The sequence below is a fragment of the Pleurodeles waltl genome, chromosome 3_1, assembly GCF_031143425.1.
Source record: "Pleurodeles waltl isolate 20211129_DDA chromosome 3_1, aPleWal1.hap1.20221129, whole genome shotgun sequence".
Taxonomy (NCBI): domain Eukaryota; kingdom Metazoa; phylum Chordata; class Amphibia; order Caudata; family Salamandridae; genus Pleurodeles; species Pleurodeles waltl.
This window is the reverse complement of record NC_090440.1, coordinates 1,739,359,730-1,739,384,447: the sequence shown is the minus strand read 5'-3', so window position 1 is coordinate 1,739,384,447 and position 24,718 is coordinate 1,739,359,730. Positions and strand designations below refer to the sequence as shown.

General features: G+C 43.1%; 1 protein-coding gene across 1 annotated transcript in view; it reads left to right on the top strand.

Annotated features, from left to right (window-relative positions):
• LOC138285560 (uncharacterized) overlaps nucleotides 1–24,718 on the top strand; it is a 999,550-nt gene that overhangs the window by 56,829 nt on the left and 918,003 nt on the right. Inside the window, exons 3-4 of the mRNA XM_069225654.1 lie at nucleotides 958–1,029; nucleotides 20,983–21,113. Of these exons, the coding sequence (XP_069081755.1) occupies nucleotides 958–1,029; nucleotides 20,983–21,113 (203 nt within the window). The remainder of the gene's footprint in view (nucleotides 1–957; nucleotides 1,030–20,982; nucleotides 21,114–24,718) is intronic.

Genomic DNA, 24,718 nt, shown 5'->3' with positions numbered 1-24,718 from the left:
TAGGAGTCTAAGCATAAGTTTGGTATCAGGTGTACCTGTAACACAGCCCTTTAAAAGGGACTATGTCCAGACTCCAGAAAGCTTTATCAATTTCCGATGCAATCCTCACAATCTATGGGCAACTGCTTCAGGCATGAAAAGTTCAGCCATGTAAACTGAAATAAAATGTCTCACACGCTGGTATAATCCCAACCCCCCACATTCCGAGTTCAGAGATTTCACTCTTCTTCCATTGTCCTGCTCTGCAGACTGATTCAGTCATGTCACTTGTTCTCAGCTCCCCAAGTAGTGCCTTTGTTAATCACCAGCTACTGTCATTCTGCGTTTGGCCAGTCAGGAACAGAGGTCGGTCAAAGGCGTGGTGTGGGACATGAGCAGAGTCAATCAATTTAGCCCATCTTCCAAGCCGACAAATTTCATTGGGAGCTGGTGCTACTGAACGGTTAGGTGTAGTTTCTCAGCCAGCATTTCACACTTGCTCAGTACCTCCTCTACGAAGAAGAAGCTCCACAGGCAGTGGATTCCTCCTCCTTTATATCATTCTGGGTCACTGTTACTGCTTCATAGTGGCCTGAACGCTCACTATCAGGCAAGTTAGAGCTGAGCTAGGTGCACTGCTGCAAGGGAACTCCTGACAGTCCTCTTGACTGACCACTTCTCAAGTGATGGGAGGATTTTTCATTACAACCCAATTCTAAATAAGGTCTGTAGTATCCTTGTGTTATGCTCACACTAACCACCATGAATGTGTTTCCACAGGAGGTAGGAAACATGTCAAACTATGCCTTTATTTTTAAAGTACCCCTGTTACATAAGGCTTCGGGCAAAGGTAGGAGATTTAGTGCTGCAGAGTGATTGATATAACAGTTTTAAGTGTGTTGCTTTAGTCTCCTATAAACACAATAAATGTTGGTGCTCTTCAGCAAGCTCAATAATGTTGTCTCCAAACACTTTCAGCTTCCCTGCAGCCTTCTGGTAGACTGTATCCCATCTGAAATAGTGAACCGGGATCCATTGATCAGTACAAAGGTAAGGGCATCATTTGCAATTTACTATTTTGCAAATGTATTTATTTCATGGGATTTGTCTGAGACCATAGCTAACTTTGAGATGCCACATGCAGTTACATGTATAAGACATTTGTTGGATGTACAAAACTAGTGCTACAATCAGGAATGCACATTTTGGGAGAAGCAAATCCTGTCATGGAACAACATGGCTACTTTCAGCTAGGCTCCAGGTAAATAGCCCACCAAGTACATTTGCAGCTGACAAGTCGAGACCCTGACTCACTTCAAGATCAGATGTAACTGAAGCAACCTCGTTCAGATTTTTATGAGAGTCCATTAAAGGGAAGACATCTGATCACCTGCCGTCCACACTGCCATCCCTTCTGACCTGATGGATGCCAGCTGGTGTTATCCCTGCTGGGAGTAGTGATGCCCTAAGTCCTGCAGAACGCTGTGGGATGAGGAGAAGGAAGACCAACAATGGTGCTTGTGGCTGTCCTGCAGTCTGACCCAGAACATGCCACCATACAGCACTGTCGTCAGGGGCGTATCTTTGTCTATGGGATATGGGGAAATGTGAGTTCAACAGTTTCCAACAGTCACTATGGTGTACCCAACTAAAAATAATGGTTCAAAGACAAAAACAACACATGAAAGATGGTAATATTGGTTGTCCACAAGAGCGTTGAAGAGGCCTACTGGGGCAGTGGTGGTTTAATATTGTGAAAATAAAAAGTACACAACATTGTTGAAGCACTCCAAGCGTTGAGGCCTCTTTTGTTGTATGAATAACGGCTGGAGTAAAACAACCAGATGGTGAATTGGGCACAAAACTAAGTCATCAAAGCTGTTATATATCACAATAGATGATCAGGAGAAGCACTATCTGCTTCAATGATATGTGTCAGCAGTACCTAAACCACTACAAGTCGATTAACTTTCACATTGCACTAGGGCATAAAGCATCATAGCCAGACCAGATTCCAAAGTACTGCAATATGTACTGTACCGTAGCCAGGCCAGCATTGCCACATTGCAAAGTGGATTCTTCTCTGAATGTGGTGTTCAACACTTAGCACTATTAAATAAAGTACCATAACCACTTTTTAAGTTTGGGAAGTTTTTTACTCTTTTGAGTGAATCAAATTGCAGTTTGAGCTTCATGTCTTTTGTTACCTACAAAAGGATTACACTTGACTAAAGGGACACACATGCCACTACTCTACGTACAGAACTTACCATGGTTCACCTGGATTTTTCGCAAACATAAAACTTCACTACTCTTGTTATTTGAGTCTCGCTTCTCAGGACACCGGAACCCCGTACCTGCTCTACTGTTCATTAGGATCCACTCACAGACCGTGAATTTACTTCATCTCATCTGGTTGACACTTGATCTCTCAGTGAAAGTATTGCGTTGAAAAAGTCACTGTGTGACGAAACAGGTGTTGGCTGGGTCTGTTTTGGCTGTACATACTGGTACACAGCTTTTGATCCAATTAAACATCTCTCTGGAACACTAAGAAGAAGACTATACTATCCATTATCATATGTGCATTACCTAATTCTACTTTTGTACTTCACTAACTCTACACGCACCGTGTGCTGTGGTCATATGTATATAAAAGATTACGTAACTGTCGTATTTGCTCCATCACACTGGTACATAAGCAGAGTATTGTATTCCTCTCTAGCAGAGCCACAATAGCAAACCACTTCCCCATCTTGCTTTTACAGCCTGCAAGCTTCACTTAATGTTGGCACTTGAGTTTCTTAACAATCTTTCAAAGGTTTCATTCTCAACCAAGTCGTGTTTGTGTAATATAAAATATGTATAGTTACTGGTTCAGGGGGGTGAAACTCCAATCAGGCAGCAACCACAATCTCTGTAAGTGCAAAAATCCAAGCAAATCCCAAAATAGCCTAAGCTTAACCCTCTGGTAGTGTGGCACAAAAGCAATCAGGCTTAACATAGAGGCAAAGTCTAAAGTATTAATGCAGCACTTCAAACAGTAATGAAGTGAAAACACAGCACAAGAGAAATCCAATACCAATGTAGAAAGATAGAGTTAACTTTATTAAACACTTCAAGACCAAAATGCCAAAAATCCAATCAGTAGAACTGGAGATATGCAATTTAAAGTTTTAAAATACAAAATAGTGCCTAAAGGCACAAAGCGGCAACTATCGTTATCTAGTTGTACTGGACTGGGACAAAGACACAAGTTCTGGTCAACATTGATGGAGCAGGGGCCGGATACAGGGGCCAAATTAGGCCTACTGAACAAAGTACCTTAAGTCCTGGTTTGGGGAACGTTGCTAGGTCCTGCACCCAGAAACACATGTCCAAAGTTTTACAGCACTTGCTGCACCTACTAAGGAGTGTACCAAGAAGACTCCAAGGCAGAGCAAAAACAAAAGGAGTTTTATGTTTGCCAGCAGTGCAGCACACACACTCGGCAGCATTTCCTAAATCAATGCACCTCTCTCCTTTCAACAGAGCGGAGTATCCCACAAGCTGAGTATTAGGCGGCATCATCATCATCATCATGGTTTTCCTTTGAAGTCGATAACTTCCGTCTTCTAGTTGTTGAGGTAGTGCCACCCTGAGTCCTTCCATCCACCTTCTGACTCTGAGTAAATCCGTCCAAGTCCTGACCGGAGCAAGTTAGACCTGTAGTACACTGCTGTTGCAGAACAAGTAGAGAAACAGAATTGGAGTGTTTTGTGTTGATTTGTGTTTGTTAAATAAAGTGGCTGGTCTGGTTTCTGAAGAACCAGAAAACAGGAGTGGACCCTGCAGGTAAATCTAGCTAAGTTTGAAGGGACAATCACCCTCAGGAAAAATGAACACCCATCAGGCCTGAAACATTGCAAATCATTGAAATCAAGTTCAATAATTTGTTTAACATCCTCCCTCACTGTCTGCCAACACATAAATCATCACTCCGAATCACTCAATAATATATCTTCACTCATTGGTGCAATTAGTACTCAATCCACACACAGTGGTAGGTACAAAATTGTATCTCCTCTTTGATGCAAACAACAGATTGGGATTTGGCAGTCTTGTAAATCAACAATCTTCTGGGGCAGCCCTGCTAGGTAATGCAAAAAAATAAATAGCATGGGAGGGAGGCAGGCATTATCTCCAATATCCTGAAGGAAATGGAGAGGCTTCTTCACTGCACACTGGGCCAACTCCAATCTGGCCATATATGTGAGATGTGACTAAAAATGGTGTGGCAGCATTAATCAGACACAACAGTGTTCCACTAGCTATATCTTTTTCGTTTTTGTAAATAAAGAAGTTCGAAGATAAATAATTAAAAAGTACTATGGTGTCATAGTCAGGGAAGTAGAGTGTATCATCAAACTCAGGTGGTTCACCCAGAAGTTTCTCAACTAACCCACTTGATTCTGACCAATCATACGTCTCCTATTCCTGTGCTTTTTCGGGAACAGTGTAATTGTGTGGTATGAAATGTTGGTTCATTTTGATCATGGTCAAACTCTCCACATTTTGAGACGAGAGACTGGTCCTTCTCATTGTGAGAACTCCTCCAGCTCCAATGAGCACACGTTCAGAAGACACACAGGCTACCGGACAAGGCATATACTTCACTTCTAGTCTGCTGAGCACTGGCCATTGGTGCATCTTTGCCTACCAACACACTAATAGGTTTTGATCTACATAGACCTCTTTTGAGTCATCTGGATACTCCTGGAACATCCTCTTATTGCTGCTGCCACTTGGTCAACCTCATTTGCTTTCGCCTCTGCACTGGATTTAAGACCTGCCACTTGAAACCAAGTGAATGCAGAGTTTGGGGACAATTCTTCTGTTCCTGTAGTTGTGGTTGTTGCTGGTGTTCTTGTTGCTGGTATTGGCTGGATTGAGACAAGAGTGCTCTCTTTGGAAAGTTGAAGGTAGCATGCCAGGAGTGTGACTCTAGTAATTTCCAACCATTCTTCTTCCAGGTCTCCGGCCTGCTCACCACTCCACAACTTGTATTTTGAAACATCCCCTTCAAAAAAAGGAATGAAAGTGGCCTGATTTTTTGTTGTACCATGGACCAATTGGTGTTGCACAGATGTACACTTTGGACAACATGATGTCATTAGGCAGCCTTCTATTAATAGCCTATTGAAGGGTTAGCTCTCAATCAAGGCATGTGCTTCTGTGTTTTCATTCACACCTGCGGGTGCAGACCTTTCAGGTACCTTTGTTAACCTGTCCTGTAGCAGATGCACCAACGGGATAGTCTGGCCCATCGTACTGTCCTCCTTTCTAGTTTCAAATGTGAAAACCTTAAAAGGGAGTAGCATCTGTGTCAGGCATTTGACTAGGCCCCATTTGTCCATATCCATGGTCATACTTTTTTATTCCAATTTCATCCCCTTCTCTTTGAATGACATAGTCCTTGATCTGTCTGTACTGCTCAAACAGATGCTGCAACATGTAATAGGTCGAGTTCCATCGTGTTAGAACCTCCAGTATAGGGGCTTTAACTGGTACTCTATAAGCATGCTGAATAATCCTGAACTGCTTCTGAGCTTTAAAGTAATGGCTGAAATGAGTGCAGATTTTTCTGCAGGTGGTCAGCATGTTGCTGACTAGGTCTTATTATTTTTTTTTTTTTAAAGACAGTCCTGAACAACCAGGTTGATGCAATGCGCCAAACACAGGACCCTGACATAGCCACCATCTGATATGCCACTGTCCGAGGCAAATCCAATTCTGAAACCACTGGTAAGCAGCCATTCAAAATACCTTGCTGTGAAAGTCTTCCAAGATGTTTGCAGCTGTGTGGGATTTCTCCATAGTGAACATGGCTACTGTTGCATACTGCTTGAAAGCCCTTAATAGGTCTGACTTGGAACATTCTATTTTGGGCAGATTGCCACTACAAATTCTAAAAATCCTACTTCTTCCACAAAAGAAAAAGGGAGGAGGTCCAGCACCAACATTTTAGCCAACTTCCCATCGTACAAACGTGCTGTTGGTTGGTTACAGTCATAGGACTCCTCCTTCCTAAACAATGCCACAATAGTAGCCTGGATTTTCTTCTTTTCTGGGGCCAATGAGTCAGGCAACACCCAAGAAGTAGGAGGTGGTAGACTCAATGTGAGTCTTGGGGCAGTCCGTGTATACCGTGGTATATCCATCTGACTCTTGTGCCATTTTGGGGTCACTGAGGCAGGTGATGCTGGCGTACTGTTGGGGAGAGGGCTGCTTTGCATAAAGATGTCACCCTCTTCTTCCTCATGATCTCCCACTGTGATTGGAGTTGCTCTCCTCACCTTCACCACCACCACATGTACTTTTTTTAAGGTGCTCCTCCCACTGGATTGCACAATGTCTTTTCATATGGGCTATTTGACCTCCAGTACCATAGTGTGACCCAGGATTACCTCGAAGAAAACTCACCTGGCAAATGGAGCATATTGTAATGTTATTCTCCTGCTTGTTAATCAAAAAAGTCCCAAACTGGGGAGGAGAACTTTCTTAGTGTGCCAGTGGCAAGTGGATGAAGAAGGACTGGAGGCAGGTGGATGTGTCATCGATCTCCTCTTTGCAGTGTTTACTTCTACTGAGGGAGGGATTGATGCAGGTCTCAGCAGGGGCCTTACAAATGTGGGAGCTGGCAGTGGTGGTGCTACCTTCAGAGCAGGCTGAATAGGCAGGGCAATGTTAGGCTCCTCTGTGCCAGTTTCCATACCAATGACTGGCTCGCTATCGTCCTCCTCATCCCCTTCCATAATTCTAAGGCTTCCAGGAAATGTTCTTTTCCCTTGCCTTTCCTGGTCTCTCTCAGACTCTGCTGGGGTCCAGTCCATGTCCATATCACCATCATCATCAGAAGAGGTGCTTGGAGAAGATGGCGGAGTGCCCTTATTTTTTCTTGCTGGAGATCTGGGAGTAATGATTCTAAAAGAGGAAGTTCTTGCTCGGCAGGAAGCTCATCCTCCTGTTCTGCTCCAACTTCAGGAAGATCTTCTATTGCTGAATATGGCTGCTGTCCACTTTGCTCTGTTTTCTGAAATGATTGCAAACTACTTTGCAAAAGGGACAAATCCAATTCAATGTCACTTCTCATTGTCGTTGCCATGGTTTCAGTGGCTGCCTTGTTGACAGACATGGGCTTGGGCTTAGGTTGGGATGGTACCATTGATGTTAGAATGGTGCTCATAGCTTCCTCACTGGAGGCTGGTATGGCAGATACAAGTTTCCCGAAAAAGGTTTTGGTTGGCACACCAGTGGTGGAAAGCTACATCTTCTCATGGGCCACTTTCTTGGCAACACCTTTTTTTGGGGCCATCTTAAAGCTGTCAGTTGCTAGTGGCATTGAGCTGCCCAAATGGAAGACATTGGAGGACGGACTTCACATGTTTTTTTTTGTATAGGCCTTCTTTTTGGCAGTACTGTGTGTGATGTGTCTTGTGTATCTAAAGGCAAACAACCAAGACAAATAGTTAGTGAAACATGGCATTGTTGCAGTTTGAATTAGTACAGGGAAAGACAATATAATTTAGTGTATTTTGTTGCTTAAATTATTATCCTACATAGTTAGCAACAATATATCCAACCATTTTAAAATCAAATCACTCCAGTTCACCATAACATACAATTTCATTTTCATTCAGGATAACTACATGCAGATGTAACTAGTCTTTGCTTTATGTACCTCTATTCTAAGAGAGACATGTGTGACAGCCAGGGAGGTGCATGGGAAAATTGAGTAATCCTTAAAAATTGAAGGCTGGTATGTGCCTATGGCCGGCAAAAGGGCTCGGGGGGAAATGGAATAATCCTTTAAAAATGAATGATGCTGGTGTGTGTGCAGTGCAACTGCCATGGCAGGCAGGGGATCCAGAGGGAAATGGAATAATACCTAAAAAAAAAAAAATTAGGTTGTTGTGTGGCTGTGCCCAAATCGCAGATAGTGGGTGGATGGATCATTGATGGAGGCAAAATGAAAAAAATAATCAAGAAATGGAAAAAAAAAAATAATAATAATAAATGTAAATAAAAATTAAAATAACTAAAATTAATTGATAATATTTGTACTACAGGAGTATAAGAAAACTATTGGGAGGCAAAGAGTTGCAGGTGAAAAATGCTAAAAAACAACACATTTAATATAAAGCACTGTTCATCATAATCATATATATAATATACATATACTACAATGATCCTCAACATATTATTACATTAATATCACATGCAAACCTATGGCAAAAGCATAATGGCTGGCTGCACAAAATTCCAGCTAGCCACATGGTGAAACAACGGAAGAGAGCAAAGAGGCATGGAGAACAAAACAAGCCTATGGCAAAACACACTGGCTGGCTTCACAAAATGGGAGCCGGCCACATGGTCAAACAACGAGCAAGGAGACATGGAGAACAAAGAACACATGCAAGTCTATGGCAAAAGCACACTGGCTGTCTACACAAAATGGACTCTGGCCACATGATCAAACCAACAGCAAGCAAGGAGGCATGGAGAACAAAGAACATCTGCAAGCCTATGGCAAAAGCACACTGGCAGGCTGCACAATTTGGCTGCTGCCCACGTAGTCAAACAACAACAGCGAGCAAGGGTGCAGTTAAAACAAAGAACACATGCTAGCCCGTGGCAAAAGCACACTTGCTGTCTATACAAAATGACCTCCAGCCACATGGTCAATCCAACGACAGTGAGTAAGGAGGCATGGAGAACAAAGAACACATGCAAGCCTATGGCCAAAGCATACTGTCCGAATGCACAAAATGGCTTCTGGCCACCTGGTCAAACAATAACAGTGAGCCAGGAGGCATGTAAAAAAAAGAACAGTGAAAGCCTGTGGCAAAAGCACACTGACTGCCTACATAAAATGGCCTCCGGCCACATGGCCAAACCAACATTTGCGAGCAAGGAGGCATGGAGGACAAAGAACACATGCAGGCCTATGGCAAAAGCACACTGGACGGCTGCACAAAATGGTCTCTGGTTACATGGTCAAACCAACAACAGTGAGTGAGCAAGGAGGCATGGAGAATAAATAGCACATGCTAGCCTATGGCACAAGCACACTGACTGGCTACACAAGATGGCCTCCGACCACATGGTCAAACTAACAACAGTGAGCAAGGAGGCATGGAGAACAAAGAACACATACACGCCTATGGCAAAAGCACACTGGCTGGCTACACAAAATGACCTCTGACTACATGGTCAAACCGACAACAGAGAGCAAGGAGGCATGGAGAACAAAGAACACATTCAAGGCTGTGGCAAAAGCACACTGGCTGGATACACAAAATGGCCTCTGACTACATGGCAAAGCCAACAGCAGCGGGCAAGGAGGCATGGAGAACAAAGAACACTTGCAAGCCTATGAAAAAAGCACACTGGCTGGCTGCACAAAATGGCCACTGACCACCTACTCAAATAAGCAACAGCAATCAAGAAGGCATGAAGAACAAAGAACACATGAAAGCCTATGGCAAAAGTACACTGGCTGGCTGCACAGAATGATCTCTGGCCACATGGTCAAACCAACAACAGTGAGCAAGAAGGTATGGAGAACAAAGAACACATGCAAGCCCATAGCAAAAGCACAATGGCTGGCTGAGCAAAATGGCTGCCGCCAGCATGCTGAAACAACAACAGCGAGCAAGAAGGTATGGAGAGCAAAGAACGATGCAAACCTATGGCAGACACGCACTGACTGGCTGCTCAAAATGGCTGCCAGCCACATGGTAAAAAAAAAACGAGCAAGGAAGCGTGGGAAAAAAGAACACATGCAAGCCTATGGCAAAAGCACATTGGCTGGCTACACAAAATGGCTACTAACCACCTGGTGAACCAACAAGCAAGGAGGCATGGAAAACAAAGAACACATTCAGACATATGGATGTAGACTTCATAAAATTGTCCCTGGCCTCATGGCATGGAGAACAAAGACAAATAATGGCCTTTGCAAACACACTTGTATGCACATGGCCAGACAATGGAGGCCTGGTAACACTGAAGAAACAGTACTATTAATTCAGCAATTTAACTGAGCTATAAAGAAATTACAACACTCATCGTCCTATGGACTAAAATATTAAGCAACATTTTTGCAGAAAAAAATGTGAAATACATGCAATAACCAACATTCTTAATTTAATCAAATGTCATCCATGCTCTAAATGATGCTTTGAATAAAACAACATATACCACAGAAACAGTTCTTCCAAGCACTGATGACTATTACTGGGCCTACTGGCTGGATGGCAACATAGTTAAATGAATATTGCAAATGTGACAAACATGGATAAAAGATAGTGAACTGTGCACCGTTTTTCCTTTACAAAAGGTGAAAAATTAATTGCAAAAAATAACCAGGCCCCTACTAAAACTATAGGCCACCCACCACAATAAAATTTAAAAATCAAATAAAAGTACAAAGAAATACTAATCCAACCCCTATCAAACAAACAGCACCCTTAAACAATCGTTTTTGAATTAACTTCTGTCATATTACATAAACAAAGTTGTTAAATCCAAAGACATACATTTATCAGACAGAGAGGAGATGGATGAAGCACTAGGAGGAGCCTGCTGAACAGAAAGTTTGAGTCTCTGTGGCACTTCCTTCCTGTTGGAAAAATAAGTTTATAAAAACAGGCTTCTCACACTAAAAAGCAACTAGAATGGTCCACTTGAAAACAACTTTTCATGTAGATTTAGCTGCTTCTCGAGTAGGGAATCTGCTTGTGGTGCACCCGCAGTCACTCAGGAGTGGCACTGTAATGGTGCCATTGCAGCTGGAAGCCACATGGCGCAAAATCTTGCACACTCTCGCAAGCAGCCAGACTATTGTGGCACTTGCGAGTGCGTGCCCAAAATTATTTCATGTGCACTAATGGAAAACAATTCTGCCACGTGCCGGATGGTGGAATTTCGTAACCTTGCGTTACTACGCGGAGTGCCTGAGTGCCATAAACTCTGCAAAATCCTTCAGTATTCGTGCTGGCGATCGGCAGTGCAGAGGCAATCCCACCTCCAGCCCCACCAAAAGGACTCCACCCGCTGTATTACGATCTGTAATACAGCCTGGCAGTGTCCTGATGGCGGTGCGGGGCTGGCGGTGGGAGAGCTGGGTCCCGCCCCCTCAGGGAGGAGCACCTCGTCGGATGAGGTAAGTGTCCTCTGCAAGGGGAGGAGGGTGGGGCGTGTGAATGGGTGTGTGTGTGTGTGTATGCATGGGGTGGTGGGAGGGGAGCGTTTGTGTGTGCGTGTCTGTGTAATTGTGGTGATACGTGTGTGTGCACATGAGTGTAAGGGTGTTGTGTGTGTGTCAGGGTGGGCGTGTGTGTATTTCGGGGCGGGGTTCAGTATGGGGATCGGGGGTGACAGGGCCTCTATGGGGGGGGTAGGAGGTGGGGAGGTCACTACTGGGAGTGGGGAGGGGGAAGTCATCTACAGGCAACAGGAATGGAAATTCCTGTTGATGGTAGCCTTTCCGCCAGGGATTTTGCTGCGGTGCTCCTGCCACGGAATCCCTTGCGGAACGGGGATTGACTGCCTGCTGGAGGTCAGGCCATGCGATCATCCTCATGCTGGGCATGTGCGGAGGTGGGGGTTGGCTGACTTTGGGGGGGTAGGGTGCAGGCCCTGCAGCCAACCCCATGCCATGGTTTTTGTGTTGGTAGGGTTGCCACGAAAACCATGGCGGTAGGCGGGGTCATAATCCCACAGGTGGGCAAGAGACGGCCGCTGTGGCGGTCAGTGTGGTACATTGGCGGTTTGGCTTTAGCCAAACCATCAATGTCTTAATATGGTGAAAAGTACCGCCAGCCTGTTGGCAATACTTTCCTCCATATTAACGCCGTCCGCCGGGATCATAATGACTCCCCAAATGTTAAAGTGACGTTACACTTAGGTGAAAATGTCTGTTGAAATGTAATGCTTTAAACCAAAAAAAAAAAAGCAGATATATTTCAAGTAACTATAACTTGCACTCTTGCCATTCACTGCTTATGACCTTAGATATTACAACACTTCTGACATGTTCTTTCAGCATCACTGATCATATTACTGATAGCAACTTAACTGACATAATTTGCAACAACACTGTCCATGGTGGGGTGATGAGTTATAGTTACTATGGGTGGAGGGAGAAGCTGGGCACAGCCCCACTTAAACTTGAATAAGCTGTGTCCTGCCTTCACACAAAAGGCTGCATACTCCCTGTAGTTAGTCTGGTGCCAGGGCAGGAAAGGCAGGACACCTGTGCACTTCAAAGGCATGCGTCTGGAAGCTTCTCCCCACTTCAGAGGCACAAATGAGTATAACTACTGGGCCCCAGACACCAGTTCTTCAGTACTGTTCTGGACCTGTAGATACTCTACCAGGAAGAATGACTATTGTGCTGCTAAAAGGACTGATACTCTGCTGGACTGCTGCTCTGGAGGACTGCTGCCCTGCTGCCGCCTGCCCTCTTGCCTGGGTGATAAGTACTGGACTCGCATCTTTTGAACCCGGGACCCCAGAGTGGCTCCAAGGGCCAGTTGTCTGACCTCCTGACTTGAGATTCAAGGACAGAAGGCTCAACAACCTTGGCGCCAGCACTTAGACTCTACCATCTGTGAGTCCACCTTGCCACGTGGTGCCACCCCAGTCCTGGACCCTTGGAAGTGGGCCTCAGGTGCTTTGCCATTCTCTGTGGATCCAGAAGAACCAATGCCTCTCCTGTACTGCGCAGTGCACCCCAAGTAGAACTGATGCATCACTGCTGCTGCGTGGATTGGACCAGTCGCAAAGACCCACTTCACCTCCGCAGCCTCTTCGGAACTGCTGCTTCAAGAGACATCCTTGGTGCAGTCCCTTGCATCCCTTGTTGACAGCCTTGATGACGATGCCAGACTCTGCATCACAGCCTTGCAGCTCCTCTGAACTGATGCATTGCCCCGACTGCGCACCTCGTCCTTGACACCGGATTTCACATTGCAAGCCCTCATCAACAGGTTCCTCTATCATGATGCAGGCCCTCCCATCACAGCCTCACTGCACCTTGGAACTGACGCATTGCTTCGACTGTGCTTCGCATCTCAGCGTGGATCCTCGCAATGCTCCACAAACAGGGATTTAAGGTACTTTATTCAGTAGGCCTAACTGGGTCCCTGTAGCCAGCCTGTGCCCCATCATGGTCTGCCTGAATCTGTGACTTTGTCTACCGGTCTGGCATGACCAGATAGCCACAGTTAGTGCTTTTGTGCTTTTTGGCATTAATTTAACTAGAATCTTTAAAACTGCATATCTCCAATTCTGCTGATGAGATTTTGGTTGTTTCAGTCTTGTTTTATTTGTTATCACTTGTTAGAAATGGGGTCTTTGGTTGGCAGTCAGGTTACCCCCTGTCCAAGCAAAGACCCTCGCTCTAGTCAGCGTACGTCACGCACAATCCAAATTATCCTGTGCCCACCCTCTGGTAGCTTGGCACTCTAGCTCAATCCAAGCCCTTGGAGAGCACTTCTCAGCACAGCCAGAGGGCAGCAAGGCAGCAGGGCAACAGCAGGGCAGCAGTCCTTTGCAGAAAAGCAGTCAGGTGAGTCCTTTGGGCAGCCATGCAGTTCCTCTTGACAGATTGCAGGTTCAGGTCCAGAAGTGTCTGAGTTGGTAGGGTCAGAGGCCCTGTTTAAATACCCAAATGTGCCTTTGAAGTGGAAGAGACTTCAAAGAGTGGCTTAGAAGTGCACAAGTTCCCCTTTCAGTTCCATCCTGTCTGCCAGGGTCCCAGTAGGGGGTTTGGCAGTCCCTTGTGTGAGGGCAGGCCACTGTCCTTTGACATGTAAGTGTCAGAACCTCCACCCTCCCAGCCCAGGAAGACCCATTCAGTATGCAGATGTGAGCAGGTGTGACAGAGCACCCTGTGTTTGGGGTTGTCTGAATGAAATGCACAAGGGAGCTATCAACTAACCCAGCCAGATGTGGATTGTAAGGCACCAAAGGATTTAAGTGCAGAGAAATGCTCACTTTCCAGAAGTGGCATTTATAAAATAGTAATATTAAATCCAACTTCACCCGTCAGCAGGATTTTGTGTTACCATCCTGGCCATACTAAGTATGACTTTGTTACTTCTGATCAGAATCTGTCACTCAAACAGTATATGAGGGTAGTCCTACTTTTAGCCTATGAAAGGAGCAGGCATCACAGCAGTGCAAAACGAATTTAGGAGGTTTACACTACCAGGACATATATATTACACAGGTACATGTCCTGCCTTTTACCTACACAGCACCCTGCCCTACGGGTTACCTAGGGCCTACCTTAGGGTTGACCTATATGTAGGAAAATGGGAGTTCAGGGCTTGGCAAGTACTTTTAAATGCCAAGTCGAATTAGCAGTGAAACTGCACACACAGGCCTTGCAATGGCAGGCCTGAGACATGGTTAAGGGGCTTCTAATGTGGGTGGCACAACCAGTGCTGCAGGCCCACTAGTAACATTTAATCTACAGGCCCTGGGCACATGTAGTGCACTTTACTAGGGACTTATAAGTGAATTAAATAAGCTAATTGGGTATGAACCAATGTCACCATGTTTAAAGGGAGAGAGCATATGCACTTTAGCAATGGTTAGCAGTGGTAAAGTGTGCAGAGTCGTAAAACCAGCAAAAACAGTGTCCAAAAAATAGAGGGAGGTAGGCAAAAAGTTAGGGGTGACCACCCTAAGGCTGTCAGGTCTAACATCACTTGATTGTTCTAACTTGATGTGGTATTCTTTTTGTGTGATTGTTTCACTTTATTACTGTTTGAAGTGTTGAACAAAAGCTTTACACATTGCTTCTAAGTTAAGCCTGACTGCTCTGTGCCAAATACCAGAGGGTTGGGTATAGGTTAATTTACGGTTGGCTTGTGCCTCAACCTAACAAGGATTATGGTTGCTGCATGAACAGGGCGCACACCCCAGTCAACCAACAACTCAATTTCTCACAGGGACTTAAAACCATTAAACTTTCTACTCTATTTGTGAATGAGACATAGCCAGAATCTCACAAGAAATTAAATTAATGGAAAAGGACATTTTCATTTTTGTATGCTCATCTGGAAAATGGAGAAAATACTGGATGAAATTGAAAATCTCCTACACTCTCTTCCTGACTGGGAGCAAGACTTGTGCATCTTACCTGTACACTGTGTGGAACTGGAGGACAGATGTCAAAATAACATCATCCACATTTATGGAATACCTAAAAGGCAGATACAGTTATGTGGTTGGCTTCATTATAACACTCACCCCAGACCTTCCATGTCTTCCATAACTGCCTGGTATTTTAATGCGCCCACAGATTCACCAACAAAATTAAACAAATGCTTTCTTCTTGTGGCACCAGCAAGCTAGCCAAGTCATTGTGGTTGCAAATATGAGGAGACCCACACAATTAGAAGGGTAATACTGCCACATCTCTGTGGACGTCTCCTCTGAAACCAACCTTTAGTGGAAAAATGGAACTCCGACCTCGGCTTTCATGCTGTAGCATCATGCTTCATGCATGGCATCCTTGACCTTGCAATGATCATTACTTTGGATGGGATGACCAATAAATTCCCTTATTTCATGCACCTAGATACAGAGGAAATGGATGCCACAGACCCACTTTCTGAATCACAAGCGGCACAGGCTGACATTGTGAAATCGACCCCAAGATATTCACAGTCCATAATGGTGTGAATCCACCTCAAACTGGAAGAAAATGCTCAAATAAAACTACAATGTTGCTACACCTTGAATCTAGAGATCTTGACAAATCACAGTTTATACTGCAAGATAAATAAACATCATGACATCACAACCATATCATTTATCTGCCCTTGGCACAGTGATAATGGCGATAGGTTTTCATTACACTATTTTTCCCCTCTTTACTAGAGGTCTAGTAGATGACTCACATTATAAGTCAATAAAACAGCACCATGACTTTTACAACCCGTAATCTCTTAACATATGTATGAGTCTAAGTGCCCTGAAACATGCAAGAAATATTCCCTAATGACTAGACCCGACAAATATGATTGAGATACATAATCATCATGCACCCCTTTCATAACCTGAGTTTTTTTTTAATTTCTCCAAAACCACCTAAGCTCTCTCATATGTCCCTAAATGGAAGGGTCTCCCTCGATGCAAAAGAGTTGGTCATCAGACAAAGATTGTTATACCCTAATGTATTTACAAAAATGTCCCATTCGTGCTCATGCACCACCCCACCAGATTAATCACACCACCAGAAAGAATCTTCGCTGTTGCAGTATAGAATTCTCACCACATATAATAGTCATCTACTAACTAGATTACCTTGCTTACAAATCAACAGACATTGCTACACTACAGGACACATTTCTGTAGTGCAGAATCAGAGAACTTGAAAAGAGACTGGTTAGACACAATAGTGAATAGTAGTGCATTGATGCACAAACATCTCTTTCATCCCCATCTAGTTCAAATAAATGCACAGTAGTTGTAGTATTGAAAACTCACTGCCACTAAATAGCCTCCAAACGTGGACCGACGTCAATGGTCAAATTGTCCTTGCCAGGATTCACACCACAAACTTCATTACTGTTCACTGAATTTGGAAGCCCCACCCCAATTGAGTGGGGAGATAGGAACTTGTCCCTGGACACACTACTGGACAAAAATGGGACACCAGGTGTAAGAAATTATTGTGACATGTCAGATTTGCAGTTTAAAACAGCAACAGCAAGGCAACAAATGGTAGGCCTGCAGTCATGTTTGCACTGTCACCGTAGTGGATGGCACAGTGGGTGCAATAGTCCAATAGTGACATTTAACTTGTGGGCCCTGGGTACCCTTTTTACCATATACTAGGGACTTGCAGGTAAAATATGGCATTAAAGACCTTAAAATATGGAGTACACAATGCAAATGATGTTCAATTCCTACATCAGGAAAAATTGAAAATGCAGATAGCGCTGTCTTTAGACTCATGCTGGGAGACTTTGACTTACAGGCCACCTATTACATCCATGGATCCTTCATACACCGCACCAGCTCTAGGATTAACTTTTTCCTTCTTAATAGGCCCAACATTCCAGACCTTAGCACCTGCTCCATGCTAGAATGTGGTGTGTCTGATCATGTGCCAGTACTGCTCTTCTTTACTGTAGATCATGTAACACCTTCACATGGATGGAGGATGAAAACCACCCAATTTAAACTACTCTTGTAAAAAACAATCCGTCAAGGTCATGTCAGAAACAATTTTTCAGACAGTGACGGGCCTTTCTTCTCAGCGCAGATGGTATGAGTAGAAGGGACAACCTTGATAGGAGGAATGCTGATGAAGGACTCTGCCATACACAAACGATGAACAAGAGACTTCACTGGAAGTGAAGGTTAAGAATTTGTCTAAAGGCCAGGGCCGGACTATATATCTATGTAGATCTATATATCCACTTAAAAAGACAAAGGTTACAGGGACTTTATAGTTAGGCTCACCTTTTAAATGTACAAAACCATAGAAATTTTCCTGTTAGAGTTATCTCAAGTAACTATGACTCATGCCCTAAGGTAACTATAACTCGCGCCCCTGCCATGGACAGTTTATTTCCTCAAAAATGTTACTGCAAATATTATATTGATATTATCAATGATGTTATCAAAGATGTCATGAGTGCTGTAATTTGTGGGGTAATTAGCAGTGCATGGCGAGGGTGCCAGTTATAATTACCTTAGAGCACAAGTTATAGTTACTTGAGATAACTGTAACTAAAACAGGTGAATTTCTGTAAATTTCTATAATGTACATTTCTATAACGTCCCTGTAACCTTTTGTTTTTTTTAAGGGAATGTGTATTTTTTTAAATTCTATTCCTACCTATAACGTCCCAGTAACCTTTGTTTTTTTTCAGTGAATATATTTATATATGTAATATATATATTTTTTTCACTCAAAAAAACAAAGTCTACAGGGAACGCTATTGTTAGGTTCATGTTTTACTCACACAAAACCATAGAAACACAGAGGCCCATCCTCATGTTTTGCGGGGGGCATCCTTTAGCGCTATGCCATGACTACATTGCTAGCGAAAGCTCAGCAATGAGTTGCCTGATATCACAAGGTGTTGAACTACCCACATGGCTGCGCCTACAACAAAACTTAACAAAAATGTCTCAAATTGTTAACATTTTGTATAGCATACAAAAGATACCCGATAAATCATGCATTCCATCATCCATGCATGTGGTCTGCTTTGGCTCTCGCCCATCAGAAACTGAAAAAATGCAGAGTAGTATATAAAGGTACCAGAAACAGCAGTCTACATTTTGGGACCAGCCACATTTCTTGGCAACTGTGGGTTGAAGTAAATATTCTAACTATCATTGACAGACTCCCAGACATGATGACATTCTTTGATGACCAGCACCCCAAATTCTCTTTGAAACTGTTCCAGAAATTGCATCACCTTCAACTGACACACTGCTTGAACACCGTGCTTGGAACTTCTCCTTTTAATTTCAGAACTATCTGGGGTCGTCATTGAGGCATTGTATCTGGCTGATATGTACTGTACGTAGTTATCTGAACTGTAAACACAAGACCAGACTACAATGGCAGAAACAGCCGTCATGTGATTTAGAGGACGAGTATTGGTGTTCTCTGTTACCCTGTTACTTACTGTGGCCTTTCAGGTTAGCAGATCTGCACAACTTTTCCCCCTAAAAGCTTACACCTCTACAAGGAACATCTTAAAAGGAACAAGTGGTAAGGAATGGGGAAGCCATTTGCTTACTTTCTCGCAGTCTCTATTTTGCCTTCTCAGTCTGATATTTCACCAGGAAGAGGGTGGAGTGGGACCATCTCACCATTTCCACTCCAGGATGGCGGCACAGCAGAGTCCTATGGCAACTTCCACATCCAAGATGGCTCCTGTACATCCTGTGATGTCACTACCTGTTTTAATTAAATGGCTTCTCAATTCAGATATAGTTGTTACCACCACTCAGCAGATAGTATTCTTTATTGTTTTCTTCACCCTTTACTCTTGATTGTTGTCTTTATGTTTTCCCTCAGGATTTCCTTGGATTAAACAATACTCTGCACTTCTCTCCTGCAAATCTCCCGGTTCCCAATTCTTCTTTACTCAGTTCAGGGTAATATAGAATCCTGATTCTTTTGTTGGCATCGACTTCTGATCTGTTTGTCTCAACGTCTTCTTCCATATATTTCCCTTCATATTTTTTCTTCCCTTACACCATTACTTGATGGCACCTGCATACCACGCATTGTTGCTCAGCATGGGTGTCATTGTAGCTACAGAAAGGAATTGCACTAGAGTCGAGTAGCAGTGAAATCAAGACAGAAGCCTCAGTTAAGTCCCAAACCTGAGAGTAGGGCAAATTTCTTGAACCCAAGGATTGTTGATTCTCCATTGAGGGTTAACCTAAATATCATTTCATCAGTTCATAGACTAGTATATTGCAGCAACAATATACCATGCTAATTAATACTACCCAATCATATGACAGCCTGCCTTATTTCAGCTGTCACATGTTCTAGTTCTAGTAGTGAATATTTACTTTAATCATACTACTTTCTCCCCACACCCCTTCCATCTCCCCGTCTGCTGATGCCCCCTTTGCACTAAAATGGATCCGCACCCTGATTCGGTTAGGCATTGCAGAAAATGTGTTTAACTGTCACCACAGTTATGCTGGATGTATGCCATGGTATGCTTAGCACACTTAAGTTATGCATAAAAATAGTAGACCACTTAATGGGAAACATTTTATTGCCTCCGAAAGAATGGAAACATGCATCAGACCTACTGAGGCTCAAATCATATACAAACTAACTATTGCAGGGTAAGAATAGCGAGGATGAGAGACCAGACATTGCGGTCCTCTGCCCTCCCCTCCTGACTTGCCGTGACGAGGCACTCTGGTTTTATTTACACACCCTTCACACATGAATTGTTGCTCTATTTCCAGCACCCCATATTTGAGATGCTCCTGAAGCAAAACAAATATTCTCTTGAAAGTTTCCCCACTTCCTCTTTGAGCTAGTTTTGCACCATATCAAACACCTACTTGTCAATATATATATATGTATACATTATACTGCACATCTAACCAGGAAACAGCTGCAAGGTGTTCTTAAGGTACCATCTACCAAGAGCTAGATGGCATGGCCCTCTTAATACATCATCTGCTGCTCATCCTCTATAAGGCAGCATGGATATATTCAAGGCTTCTAAATTGCCAAACGCAGAAAGCCTTCTTTATAAAAAATAGCTATTCCTGTCAGATGCAGCATGTAAAAAAGAAATGTTGTATACCCTTAATAGGTTGCTACCTGATATCTGGTTTAGAGTTAGATGGGATGTGCCTTACTTCACCACAGCATGGAAGATTGTTTAATTCATGGAGAAACAATTGAAGCGGTAGGCTTGGCATATTAAGAATCTGAATATAGTGCCAAGACATGGGCATAGTGTGTTTTTATTTGATGTCACAAGAAAGTCGAATTAAAGGCAGGCCCATCTTCAAGAACACTATTTTCTTTCCAAAAAATGAGAACCTTCTGAATCCAACCCCTACATGGAATGATAATACAAAGCTACAGATAGGTAAGCTTTTTTACCCTAATTGTGTAAACGTAAAATGTTCACTTGACATTCTGAAATGTGCATTGTGTTTTTAATGGATTTCCATCACTTTCACTTGGGGAGTCCTGCTTCTGCCTTGGGAATCACTACAGTTTCCTGCTGTGACTTTATGGCCAATTGCTTATTGCTGGTCTACTTTAGTTGTATTCATTAGGAATACTTTGCAGAGGCAACTGGTGGGCCTCAGCTAGAATGGGTCTTCTGTACCAGACAGCTTCATTTTTTGAGAGCCTGCTGTGAGTGGGCCTTTGTAGTTGCTGATTACTGCTTCTTAAAGCAACCCTCTCTGAATTCTATCCTTCAGGTTCTGCTCAGGCTTTTGGATATGGGATATTTCACAGCACCGTTGCATTTCACGTTCTGTATGAAGAGCGGCATCTACAACATTAAAGTCATTGCTAAGTGCCTGGACCTTCTTGATAGCAGATCTCTCAGGTAAGATCAACATCAGTATTGAACAGTATTTATGTGACTGTTTTAGAAAACCCCTTGCCTCCTGCCCAGTTCCCATTTGACAAACATTCCACTGGTCAATAAACAATTTAAAAAATGTTTTTAAAACATGGTGATGATACTCCTTCACTAATGATAGCACAGACTAAACCTTACCTAATGTCTTCAAAAGATATGATATTCCATTTTGATCAGTGGTAATGAGTAATTAGTCCTGGTAGCCCTAATCCATTGTTCTCTTATGAGGTGATCAACAGATGTTCTTCCTGGGTTCTCCCTCTACATCCCTCAGAAATCATATAAAGTGCTGTACCTCAAACACTCTTCATTGTCACTGGCTTAGTTCCTACCTCAATGATATTAATTGCCATCTTAAGCACATTACCTTCAAGTTTACCTTTGGCCCTGCCAGTATTTACATGAAGGTCTTTGGTTGGCCACCCTAGACTCCTAACTTCAATATCTCCAGTTTCTTAACTCAGGGGGTTTCACTTTTTTCCTTGCCTCAGAACCCAACTAAAGCCCCTCTTCAACATCCTACCTCAAAAAGTATCACTGATCATAAATGTCCCTATTTCCAGCTCAGGTCTTTCAATAACCACCTCTTGCTGCTTTCCTTAAATTCTGCCTGTTTTCCCCACCCCGATTACCTACCCTAGAATTTCCATTTTGTGCCCCTAGTGTTCATTCTCTTATTAACTACTCAAAAGCTACTTAATGGCTATGTTGTAAATGATTGCATTGCATTACTATATTAACAATCCACTTTCATAATTCTCACTTGATGGATTTATTGCTGTGTGATCGCATATTTTCTGATGGCAAATAAAATAATGTAAATAGTACCGAATAGTACACTTGTTGCATTTCACAAATTGCGGAAAACTTTTTTAACTGATTCACATTTTGCTCTCCAGTATTGCTTTCTGGCCATACTACTTCTGCAGGACTCAGGCAGCATCAGTGGAGAATCAATAACTTCACTAAAGCTGTCCGTGAAGCTTAGTCTTTCCTTTTATTTGATACTTACAAGTAACAAAGAGATAAAAACTAATTATTCCCACTCGTGCACAAAATCTCCATTTCAAACCAATTGATTGGAAATTGTAGTTCCTCCTTTTTACCTTCGTGTGATTATGAGACTTGAACCCTTGATCGAGTAACACCAGTTTAATGATTAGCTGTAAACTGGTGTTTTATTTGTGCAGGTGGTTGCCTCAGTAGTGAGAACCACTGTTTATTTTTGGGGACTGGGATTTATGTTTCATCATTGGACTGTGACCCAGAACAAGAGAGAGAAAAAGATAGAAATGGAAAAAGAAGGACACAGCTAAATACGGGAAAACAGTGACAAAGGGGTCATAGACGTCAATTCACCAAAATGCCAGGGGTACCGGGAGTGACAGACAACACATGCCTTTTGATCTCAACTTCCACTCACAGACACACGCATACAAACAAATTCACACTTACACACACACACACAAACACATTCTCAGACTCAAACACGCACACAACAACCATTTAAAAGCATGTTACCTCTGCAATGAAAGGGCATATTCAAGCTAATTGTATCCCATTTTATTATACTAATGGTGAATATGTTATAATTCACTATTAGTAGTCTAAAAATTGACAGAAAAAAAAGAGCAGAGTCCCAAATGAGTCCATAGGGACCAGCTACCACTGTGTTCCTGGCACTGAATTTGCCACTTCAGAGGCCAGGGGTCGCAAAGGCAGTGCATAGCAGTGGCAAAGGGCACACCAGGGGTCGCTGCTGCGACTCCTGGTGACCCCTACATGACGTCCATGAAACGGGTTAAGCATGGATGAAAAATAACTTGCAAGAGTTAGATAAAGAGACAGGAAGAGGAGTGTAATGGAACCAAGACTAGCTAGTTCTAACATTTGGGAACTTTGAACTCCTGCATTTTTTTAAAAATCTGTTTGCAAACCGAGCACTGCACACAACTCGTAATGCAGGGATACAGCGCCTTGCCCATATATTTCAGCTATCAATATAGCCAGGCCTCGGGAGTAGGCTTGAAGTGACTCATCCTCTAATCCTTGCCTTTAGCATTAGCTAATCAGACAGAAGAGCAAATGAAAAACCGAACCGAGTCTTAAATGGCTGCGGATTATTTATAGGAAGGTCACATTTATTCTTTCACACAGTGGATAGTTATTCCTTCCAGTTGTCATAGGCCTCGTGGAGCATGTTTACCTCCGTTTTTCATCACTACCTTGGGCAATTCATTACCATTCCTTTGCCATATGTATTTAGGGTTATAATCCTTTTGAATATGAAGGTACCATCCTAGTGCAGAGCTTGTTATCATTTGCCACCGCTTCAGAATTTAACCGAAATGCCTCCCTCCCCCCCCCCCCCCTTATGCTCCGTTGGTTAATAGAACAGCAAGCATTCTCTCCTCTCTACTTCCATTGCTGTGGTGAAGCACCAACTGGTTGTGAACCCGAATACCATGCTAAGGAATACAGTCTTCTCTTTCAGCTGATTAAGCTCTGAGTCAGAAACAGGGGTCGGATGTCCTCGTCAGACAGGTGGGTTCCCGGCAGTTAACAACAACTATCAGCATGTTTAAAGTCACAAAGGGAACTTGACATTGGTCACCTCATCCTGTTGGTGTAATTAAACGTGGTTACTTTAGTACATGCCCTCACAATTTACCGTTGCATTCGGTGGGTTTCATTCTCTCTTCATACAGTACATTTTCTACATGCGAGGTGCTCTGTCGACCATATGCCACAACAGCTTCACCCCTGAAAGAGCACACCTATTGTTGGTAAGGTTATCATTCATTCTTCACTCTACGCAGCAAGTATCACGGCCATCACTTACCCGAGACAGTCACAGTAGCCCTCCCATGTACAAACCAGGAGTTCACCCATAAAACTAATGGAACAGGTATTCCTCCCCTCTTCTCTAGTTTCAAGGAAATTAGCACTTCTCCTAACAATTGATGACGCAGAAAAAGAAGGTCCGACATATATTCATACATATCGTATAATCAAAACATGTAATGTAGTGTGATTTTAGTAAAGAAAATAATGTACGAGGGAAATTGTGCCCTCTGGGTAGTTCGCCATCATTGCAAACGAGCTTTATTAATCATGAAGTATTGAAAATGTAGTAGTCCGTCATAATCGCAAATGTATGCCATGATTTCTTGTTTGAAAACTGTTTTGCTTAGCTGAAATTTAGTACAGGCTTTGGCCTAGTTGCCTGGTTTCAAATTCTAACTGCGTGGTTTTTCCTTGAACTAATGAAACATATATTCTTGCTTGAAGTTGTATTTTTCCAGTAGAGCTGACTGGTACACTTATCTCCAAGGTTTCGTGCTAGGCCGGTTACATCCCCTTTGATACAAGGTCACTCTCTGCAGGTGCGGACAATGAAGGTACAGATAGTAAAATAATTGGCAAACCATGTTACAATTTGTGTTCCAAGGCTCCAAGGACAGTGTATGCATAAATGAGCGCTAGTAAAAGACAATTTTGATTGGACAATTTGAAGCCAACCTATGAACCCTCCAATGGAAGACCCTGCAGAATTTGGAATGTTTCTT